This window comes from Octopus bimaculoides, chromosome 6 (assembly GCF_046866305.1).
Source record: "Octopus bimaculoides isolate indiv1 chromosome 6, ASM4686630v1, whole genome shotgun sequence".
Lineage (NCBI taxonomy): Eukaryota > Metazoa > Mollusca > Cephalopoda > Octopoda > Octopodidae > Octopus > Octopus bimaculoides.
In genome coordinates, this window is record NC_142933.1 from 18192163 (window position 1) to 18203248 (window position 11086).

The window sequence follows — 11086 nt, forward strand, 5'->3', positions numbered from 1 at the left end:
GGTGAGAGCGCCAATGCTGAGACTCCGTTTCTTCTCCTTCCTCTCAATTCCCATTAATATCGACATGGCGCTGAAAAGACAAAAGAGAAGAGTCAATTTTTTTCCACCTACAATTTTTCGTCACAGCTGTATTTTGCGGTAAATCAGCAAGTAACATTTATACTTCACTTTGTTTTTATGTGTGTGTGTTGGCACTCCGTCGCTTACGACGACGAGGGTTCCAGTTGATTCGATCAACGGAACAGCCTGCTCGTGAAATTAACGTGCAAGTGGCTGAGCACTCCACAGACACGTGTGCCCTTAACGTAGTTCTCGGGGATATTCAGCGTGACAAGGCTGACCCTTTGAATTACAGGCACAACAGAAACAGGAAGTAAGAGTGAGAGAAAGTTGTGGTGAAAGAGTACAGCAGGGTTCGCCACCATCCCCTGCCGGAGCCTCGTGGAGCTTTAGGTGTTTTCGCTCAATAAACACTCACAACACCCGGTCTGGAAATCGAAACCGTGATCCTATGACCGCGAGTCCGCTGCCCTAACCACTGGGCCATTGCGCCTCCACTCTTTGTTTTTGATAGATGTATTAATAAAGCAGTGAGTTGTAAGAATGGTAAACGCGTTGGACACAATGGTTGGCGATATTTCTTCCGACTGAGTTCAAATCCTGCCTCGGTCAAATTTGCCTTTCATCCTTTCAGGATCGATAAAATAATGTTCCATTCAAGGACTGGGATCGATGCTATTGACTAACCTCGTTTCCTCAAAACTGCAAATCTTGTATCTATACATTTCTAATTTTAGCACAAGGTCGACCCCGAAAGAATGCAAACAAAGCGGACCTCGGCAGAATTTGAACGCAGAACGTAAAGAGAAAATGTAGCCAAGCAATTTCCCCGGTGTATTAGCTTTTCCACCAACTCACTGCCTTGGTCTTGGGCCCAAATCAGAAACAAATCAGTTACCAACTAACAATATCTCGTTCGGACATAAATTTTCTGTGCTTTATTTACTTTATTTACATTTGATGGATATTTGTCATCATCTTGTTTGTTGTTACCACAACGTTTCGGCTGATATACCCTCCAGCCTTCATCAGGTGTACTGGGGAAATTTCGAACTTGGGTTCTCATTCCTAAGGTATTTTAATCTTATTATTATTATTATTATTATTATCATTATTATTATTATTATTATTATTATTTAGGTCACTGCCTGGAATCGAACTCGGAATCTTGGAACTAGTAGCCCGCGCTCTTAAACACTACGCCACGGGCATATGGCGTAGTTTGTTAAGAGCGCGGGCTACTAACCCCAAGATTCCGAGTTCGATTCCAGGCAGTGAACTAAATAATAATAATAATAATAATAACATCGAAAAATACCTTAGGAATGAGAACCCAAGTTCCAAATTTCCCCAAGACACCTGATGAAGGCTGGAGGGTATATCAGCCGAAACGTTGTGTTAATAACAAACAAGATGATGATAAATATCTGTGAAATGTAAATAATGTAAATAATGTACATAATTCCTCATCTCTTAAATATAGAACTATATCTTTTGAGCTGTCATTATGAATCCTTCCTTGTTTTCATTCAGAAACGAGTTGATATATATTTTTGAACCATCTGTTCTTGTTCACAGTTTTTATTGATTATTTTATTGAGCTTAGCCACCCAACACTTTTAATCCGCCTTTGACGTTCACATTTTCAAATCGTTCTATATCTTGTTTCTATTCTTAGCTCTGTTATGCTTCGAGAGGCGGAGTCGTTCTAATTGTTCTTATTGTGCTAGTAACGCGCGCATATGCACACATATACATACATGCATCCATCTGTTCATACACACACACACACACACACACACACACACACAGGCATACACATGTATGTACGTATGTGTGTTTGTGGAACATCAGGAATGAAGTAATGTAGTACAGAATTTGCTTACAGTTTTCAGTTTCATTTGAGATACGCGGTCTCGTCTATTTTTTTCGGTGTGTAACGAAACTAGTGAGGTAAACCGGCTTGTATTTTGTTTTGGAGTGTAAACACTATATATACTTATGTGCATGGTTTTCTTTGACGATACCAAGACATTTGAATCCGCAAATTATGCTGTGAAGCAATGAAGAAAGTGCTAACCAAAATTGGTTACCACAAAAATCTAACACAATGCGACAGTTTTCGTGCGCTTCCAAACTTCTGCCACAGAATAGTTTGAAGTAAGGTAGAAATATGTAGTTGCCTTAATACTCTTTTCCATTTCTTGTCAACTGTAATCGACGTCATTATGAACAAACTTACACCATAAGTCCAAAATATCAACCATACTGATAGCAAACTTACCGAACTAGCAGGTTACGCACCAAAAACATCAACGATTGTATCGGTAATTGAACTCACGCTATGCAGATGACACTACAGTAATTGCAACATGAAAAGAAAACTTCAGGCAATTACTTGCATTTTTTCCTAGCGCATATGAGAACACGTTGTTGGCACTCCATCGCTCACGACGTCGAGGGTTCCAGTTGATCCGATCAACGGAACAGCCTTCTCGTGAAATTAACGTGCAAGTGGCTGAGCACTCCACAGACACGTGTACCCTTAACGTAGTGTGCGTGTGGCTCATTTTCGTCTTACGATGGCAGTCTGACCAAACTAAATTATTAATATCTAAAAGCCGTATGAACGGAGTAAAAATGGTTGGCATTCGGTTTTCAACATATTTCATTGATAGTAATTGTTAATGCTGGAGGAATCAAAATATGCCAAGTATTTATGCAATTATTATCAACTGTAGGCGCAGGTGTGGCTCTGTGGTCAGAGGTTTGCTTCCCAACCACATGGTTCTTAGTTCAGCTCCACTGCGTAACACCTTCCGTAAGTGTTTTCAACTATTTGCTCGGGCCAACCAAATATTTGCAGTGGTTCGGTAGACGGAAACTGAAAGAAGCCTGTCGTACACGTATATACATGTGTGTATATGTGTGTGTGTGCGTATGTGCGTATGTACGTCAATGTTTGTCCCCCACCACCACTTGACAACCGGTGCTGGGTGTTTTTTTAATGTTCCTGTAGCGTACCGGCTCAGCCAAAGAGACCGATTGAATGAGTACCAGGCTTTAAAATATAATTAGTGGCTTCGATTCATTCGGCTAAAAAATTTTCAAGGGGTGCCCCAGCATGGCCGCAGTCTAATGACTGACAAAAGTAGAAAATAAGATAAAAAAAAGATAATCATTTAACACTAGAGTATTGCCCATCATAACACCAGTAACTTTGAAAGTATACTTTTGCCACCCTGGGTAATATCAGGAAATACGGGTATACATACAAGAATTATGATTTAAATTTTATCAAAGTTCTTGGGGCTTATACAAAATGATGAATGAAATGAATTTTAATTTTAATTCCAAAAGAAAAATTTTATTACCTTACAATAAAATTTCAATAGAGCAAAACTCTCATTTGCATAACTCCTACCAGAACTACTGTGTCATTCACTCCCCCTCCTACTTCTCTGTCTCTATGTTTCTTTCTCTCTCATTGTACGCATTACTTGCTACCAAGCCTTGTATGTGCACTAATCCCGCTCCTCTTAGGTTAACACTGTGGAGGCGCAATGGCCCACTGGTTAGGGCAGCGGACTCGCGGTCATAGGATCGCGGTTTCGATTTCCAGACCGGGTGTTGTGAGTGTTTATTGAGCGAAAACACCTAAAGCTCCACGAGGCTCCGGCAGGGGATGGTGGCGAACCCTGCTGTACTTTTCCACCACAACTTTCTCTCACTCTTACTTCCTGTTTCTGTTGTACCTGTAATTCAAAGGATCATCCTTGTCACACTGTGTCACGCTGAATATCTCCGAGAACTACGTTAAGGGCACACGTGTCTGTGGAGTGCTCAGCCACTTGCACGTTAATTTCACGAGCAGGCTGTTTCGTTGATCGGATCAACTGGAACCCTCGTCGTCGTAAGCGACGGAGTGCCAACAACAGGTTAACACTCTCTCTCGGGCTCTCTATTTTCTTTTGCTCTGCCATCTTCTTTACAACATAAAGCGTGAATGAAGAAGTCAACCAACAAGACCAACCAAAAGCTACATCGGCTATTATTAAATACAGGTTTTAAGGCGGAAAGCTGGTAGAATCGTTAGCATGCCGGACAAAACATGCTTAACGGCATTTCATCTGGCCTTACGTTCTGAGTTCAAATTCCGCCGAGGTCGACTTTGCCTTTCATCTTTTCAGAGTCGATAAATTGAGTACCGGTTGCGTACTGGCCCCCTTCCCTAAAAAAAATTCAGGCCTTGTGCCGAGAGTAGAAAAGATTATTAAATACAGGTTTTAAGTCGGTGAGCTGGTAGAATCGTTTGCACGCCGGGCAAAATGTTTAGTGGCATTTCATCCGGTCTTGGGTTCTGAGTTCAAATTCCACCGAGGTCGACTTTGCCTTTCATCCATTCAGGGTCGATAGAATAAGTACCAGTGGGGTCGATGTAATCGACTTAACCCCTGTCCTGAAATTACTGGCCTTGTGCAATTATTAAACCATTATTAAATGCAGGTTTTAGTCATACTTTTAGCCTGCTTGCATCAATTGGTTTTACTCCTTCATCAAGACCCAAACATAAGTATATGACTTTTCTACCTCTTATTCAAGACGTGATGGTCAAAACTGGAATGCCTTTTGATCATAGGCTTGCCCAATTTCACTAGTGGTCTTGGGTTTTGGGTTTAACAAAACAAAATCGCTCGTCATTTTCTATTTCCTTTTTTGATTCTCGATTATTTTCCCGAAATAAATTTCGAAAATGGGATGCAGTGAATATATTTCCGCGATCTGTTGTGTTTGTACAGTCGATTAATTAAACAGATATCCGTCGTATGTCCAAATTTTTTCTCATGAACTTTAAGTAGAACTCTCCTGATGAACGAGATAGGATGAATGGCACCGAACGTCATATGTAATTAGCCCATGACAACAGTTGTCGTTTAAGGCCGTTGAATTGTTTTAGTATTCGTTATTCATTTCAAACCACTGTTAGGTACAGTTGGTCAGACATTCTGACTGCAGGATATATTAAGACCTACGTTTGTTATAAGGATTCCCACGCATAGAATTATACATTCACATACACACGTGCACACGCATCTATCCATAGAAGTACACGCACACACACACGTACATACACATACATACATACATACATACATACGTACGTACGTACGTACGTACGTACATAAATATATACATACAAGCGTACATATATTTGGTCAGGGGAGAAATGTTGCTATATGGTTACGAAAAGACGGAAAACTGTAAATCAGACTAGGAACATCTCCATCAATGACTTAACCGTTTCCCTTCTATCTGATGAGAAATTTTACAGGTATCTAGGGTAGATGAAAACATATTTTACTGTGGCACCTGTAACGAAACACGTATCACTAAAGAATATTACAGCCGAATAAAGAAAATTTGGATTCAGTAATACAGTGGCCCACAGTGTGTTTGCAATGTTAGTACTCATACCAACATTTGGGCTACTTGATTGGACGCTTGATGAGATCTGAGCCATTGATGAGATCTGCGCCATTGATGTGAAAACCCGGAAAATACTAACAAGTACACATAATTTCCACATCAACAGTGACGTAGACCACCGCTACCTAAAACGAAAACAAGACGGCAGAGACTTAACATCGATCCAAACTACCTTTGAATGTCGTATCATATCCATTTGGCAACATCTTTTAACCACCAAGTGTCGAAGTGAATCTTTTGACCATGTTTGCATACATGAGACTGATAACATCATAAGACTTTGAAGGCACCTCCTTGAGCAGCATTCCTTGTCGGATAACCTTAAATACATGTCCAAAGTCGCACGACTCTTCCGCAACATATCATCAGATGAAAGGATGAGGGTATATGAGTAGAAAACCAAGCATGGATATGTTAGCAGAAAGTTCCGAGATGATAGTAACATCGATCTTCCCAGCAATCTATTGTGGATCAATAACCGGATTACTACCTCCCACTTGGAAGGGTATGCGTTTGCAATCCAGGAACTGGAAATATCAGCCAAGTAGCTGTTGCACTAAAGGGACATGGATGCAGGAAAAGCTGTGAAACCAAAGCGGATTTTGTAGTAAAGCCAAAACAGATTTTGTAGAGTTAACACCGAAAATATCACCCTCATTATAAGTAGTTATCCGAAAATGTCATCACGGTATTAATTACCGATGAGATATGATGTTGTAGCTAGGATACTCTTTAATGAAATCCGTCAGGAGGAAAACCCCGGGGACAATGAAATAAGAATCCACAGTATGGTAGAAGCCATAGCCACTCATAATAAAAAAGATGTACTGGTGGAATGTCCCAGAGAAAACCTCAATAAAATATAAGAAAAATAGACCAGATATAATGATTTGGGATGGGGGAGAGAGACTGTGCGCAGTTGTGGAGATTAGCTGCCCAGCGGATGTTAACATAAAGCTGAAGATCAGTGAAAAAGTGAACACCTATGCTGAACTATTGAGAAATCTGCATATATATATATATATATATATATATATATATATATATATATAATTCAAGAATTGGATAAAATCTTTATAAGAATTTATCAAGTAGTTAGCGTGAAAAAACCTCATAAGGGAAAAATTCATCATTTATTCCCTATAAATATATTTATTTATATAAGGGCATTTATGTATAGTAATGCCCATATATAAGTATATATATATATATATATATATATATATATATGAATATATAATGTATATTGTGTGCGTTTGTTGGTGTGTGTGTGTGTGTGTGTGTGTGTGTGTGTGTGTGTATGTGTGAGTGTGTGTGTGTGTATGTGTCTGTGTTGTGTGTAATTACACGCACGGACTCACACACGTACATCAGGCATACACACCCTCACATATATAAGCTTATATAAATGTATAAATGCATGTGTGAATGTGTGTATAAATGCATGTATGAAATATATATATATATATATATATATATATATATATATATATTAGTGCCTTATTATTTCAAACACTCACCGGTTCGATTGTCACTTATTAATTTATTTAGAAAATAAATAGATAAATAGAAAATAAAAACGCAAATGAGTGGCAATCGAACCTGTGAGTGTGTAAAATAATAAGGCACTAAAAGAGAATGACTCTCCCCAAACACAATAAAATATGCTCCAACACACGAATTCACATTAAGAATCTTGCAAACCAAATACAAAAACGATATATATATATATATATATATATATATATATATATATATATATATATATATATATATATATATATATATATATATATTATACACAAGAGAGGTACCCTTAACAGGACATCTTAGCTGCTGGAAAGGGCAGTTAAAATATTTTTATATATATATTATATATTTTATATGTATATATATTACACACACGTATATATATATATATATATATATATATATATATATATATATATATATATATATATATATATTATATATATATTATTATATATATATATACAGGAAAATCAATGTATGAGTGAGCATTTATGCATGAGGTAACTATTTTATAGAATTAACAGTCACCTCGTTACCTTATAAGGAATTAAACACATTCCATGACATTCGTTATTGAGTTCTTTATTATGTACGTATAAGTTTTGTTCATAATATCAAGCTATATGATATGTGTGTGTATGCGTGCGTGTGTGCATGTGCGTGGGGGGGGGGGTAGTTATACGAAGGCGGCAGCTATGTGAGCAAGCAATCATTTTATCTTTTTTTAGTGTATTTTTATACATTTTACCTTCCATGTTCATATAGATATGTATGAATGTGTGCGCAGATATATGTGCATATATGAACGCATGTACATATGTATGCTTGTGAATATATATCTGTGCGTATGAATGAATGAATGAATGGAATCGATGGATATAGGGAAAGAGAGACAATGGCTGTCAACCTAAATGGTTCACAATAAGCGTGTGTGTACATACGTATAAATGTATGGTTATTTCTATGTTTGCATGCACATATGTGTGTAAGAATGTAAGAATTTATGCTTTCACTTACGTACGTATGTATATATGTACGTACGAATCCATCTACGTACGTGCGTCTATATATATACATCTATGTATATATGTATGTATTTGAGTACTTCATATGCATGTATATACGTATCAATGTATGTAGGTAAGGCGGTGAGCGAGCAGAAACGTTAGCACGTCGGGCGAAATGCTTAGCGGTATTTCGCCCGTCGCTACGTTCTGAGTTCAAATTCCGCCGAGGTCGACTTTGCCTTTCATCCTTTCAGGGTCGATAAATTAAGTACCAGTTGCGTACTGGGTTCGATCTAATCGACTGGCCCTCTCCCAAAAGATTGGGCCTTGTGCTTAGAGTAGAAAAATCGATGTATGTAACTATGTATGTATACATGCGTGTGTACGTATGTATGTACGTATGTATGTATGCATCGGTTATATATGCGTGAATATATGTACGTATGTATGTATGTATGTATGTATGTATGTATGTATGTATGTATGTGTGTATGTATGTATGTATGTAGACGAAAATCTCGATATATTTATCTTCCATATTTATCTTGTTTCAATCATTATACCGCGACCATGCTGGAGCGCGGCCTAGAAGATTTTAAGTTAAACTAATCTAAGTACCTTTTCCTCTTTTATTTTTAAGCCTGGTACTTATTCTATCGTTCACTTTTGCCGAACAGCTACCTTATGGGAACATAAACACACCAACACCGGTTGTCCAGCGATGGGGTGGGGACATGCACAGACACAAACACACACACACATACACACACACCTGCGACATGCTTCTTTCAGTTTCTTCTATCTTCCAAATCCACTCACAAGGCTTTTGTCAGCCCGAAACTGTTATAGTCTACTTGTCCAAGGTACCACTCAGTGGGGCTGAACCAGGAACCATGTGTTTGGGAAGCTAGCTTCTTACCACACTGTCACGCCTCATATTAAAATTCATGAAATAATTTCACTCTAAACTATTATGGATATCAAGATAATTAACTTACATCTGCCGATGTTGTCTTGCGCGTCGGTGTCGTTGTTGTAATTAATATTATCGCTGTAAGCGACTGATAGACTTTTGTGGTCCGTCTTGTTACATACAACCTTAATAGTCTGTTGTTGTCCTTAAAGAAAGCAACTGTGAACTGAAATACCTTGTCATGTCTTCAATTTGGAGAATTGTAACATATGGTGGCTGTTCACTGCTTAAGAAAACAAGAGTCTCCCTCTCTTTCTCTTTCTCTCTTTCTCTCCTTTTCTCACTTTATTGCTTTTTCTCATTTTCTCAATCTTTCATTATTAAGTCGATATTTGTACATACACACCCACACGCATGAACACATTAGAGCGGATAAATAGCATGTGTGTGTGTGTGTACTGTATCCAATATTTATTATTATTATTATTATTATTATTATTATTATTATTATTATTATTGAGTGAGAGAGCAGTGCATGGTATCAAAGTGACACTGGGGCTAAATATACGAAGCCCATTATACCCATCAGGACTACCCGTCTGATAAGGGTACACCAGGCACATGCATCACAACCATATGTGCGCGACATGGTGATCTCATATCAAGATAAATAGAGCATGACCTCGCAGGTGGGGCGCAGTTAAAATTTTCTTCAGGTCGAGTAGCCCATTCCGCTCAAAAGGTCCCTGAATAAGGTTTGTTTAAGGATGCTGAGCAAAACACCCATGTTTCCAAGGGTAAATTATTCAAGCCCCAAAGAATTCCTCTCGACACATGACTATGATATGATGCTCCCCCACTACTACTGCTCATGATCAGAGATGCGCATATCGTCAGCCACCAAGGGACATGCTCAACAGGCTAAGGTCAAACAACTGACATGCAAATCTGAGGTATTAAGCAGAATATTTGCTGTAGCCCATCTTTTTATACCAAGACAAAACAATGTACATAACACTTCCAATCAATTAAGATCAGAAGCCATGAGAGCCACTGCCTGGTACTGCATCCGGGGAGTACCAAGATTATTATTATTATTATGATTATTATTATTATTATTGTTCAGTAGTTTTATTTTTATAACGTGCTTTCACTTCATTACCGAGCGCAGCTCTGTGCGCCTTGGGTATGTGCTGTGGTTTGCTGTGGTGCTCTTATGTTTACTGTATTGAAAGTGTTTTGCGTAGAATGTGTGCAGTACCCAGTAGTGCAATTTTCTGTATGCTATATATATTTGTAAGTCCTGGTATTTTTGTTATGTATTTGTCTGAATATTTTTTTATTATACCTAAGGCACCTACTATGATAGGAATTGTTTCTGTTTTTAGATTCCACATTCGAGTGATCTCTATTTCTAGGTCTTTGTATTTTGAAAGTTTTTCCATTTCTTTTAGAGAAACGTTGTCATCTGCTGGTATTGATACATCAATTAGAAAGCATTTTTTTTCTTCATGATCTTTGACAACTATATCTGGTCTATTTGCCTTAATTTCTCTATCTGTGTGTATTGGCATATCCCAGAGTATGGTTGCTTTCTCGTTTTCTGTGACCTTTTCTGGCGTGTGTTTATACCATCTTTTTTCTGTTGTTATTCCATAGTGTTGGCATAACGTCCCAGCTCTGTCGTGTCTGTGAATATATTCCTTCTTAGCCAGGACTGGGCAGCCAGAGATAATATGATTTATTGTTTCTTGTCGATCTCCACATATTCTACAGTTACTTGTTATATTTCTTTTCATTATGTGTTTTTGGTAATTTCTGGTGGGGAGGCTCTGGTCTTGTGCAGCAATTAAAAATCCTTCAGTCTCTGCTTTGAGTCCTGAGCTTCTTAGCCATTGCTGGGATTTTTCTCTGTCTATTTCTTTCGCATTTAGTTTAGCCCAGTATTTACCATGTAGGGGCTTTTCTTGCCATCGTTTTATCATGGTCCGTTGCTGTTCTAGTTTTAGTTTGGATTTCATTTGTTTTATAGCTTTTGTTGTTTCTTCTTCTTCTTCTTCTTCTTCGTATTTGTTAGGTAGATTGA

The 11086-nt window shown here is 38.1% G+C and overlaps 1 protein-coding gene across 1 annotated transcript in view; it reads right to left on the reverse strand.

The window, feature by feature from the left end:
• LOC106878915 (short transient receptor potential channel 7) overlaps nt 1-9228 on the reverse strand; it is a 40227-nt gene extending 30999 nt beyond the window's left edge. The window contains exons 1-2 of the mRNA XM_089353514.1: nt 9086-9228; nt 1-70 (exon numbers count right to left, since the gene is read on the reverse strand). The exon at nt 1-70 is cut by the window's left edge and continues 330 nt beyond it. Coding sequence (XP_089209640.1) covers nt 1-66 — 66 coding nt within the window. The 5' untranslated portion in view covers nt 67-70; nt 9086-9228. The remainder of the gene's footprint in view (nt 71-9085) is intronic.
• Between the last annotated feature and the right edge of the window lie 1858 nt (nt 9229-11086).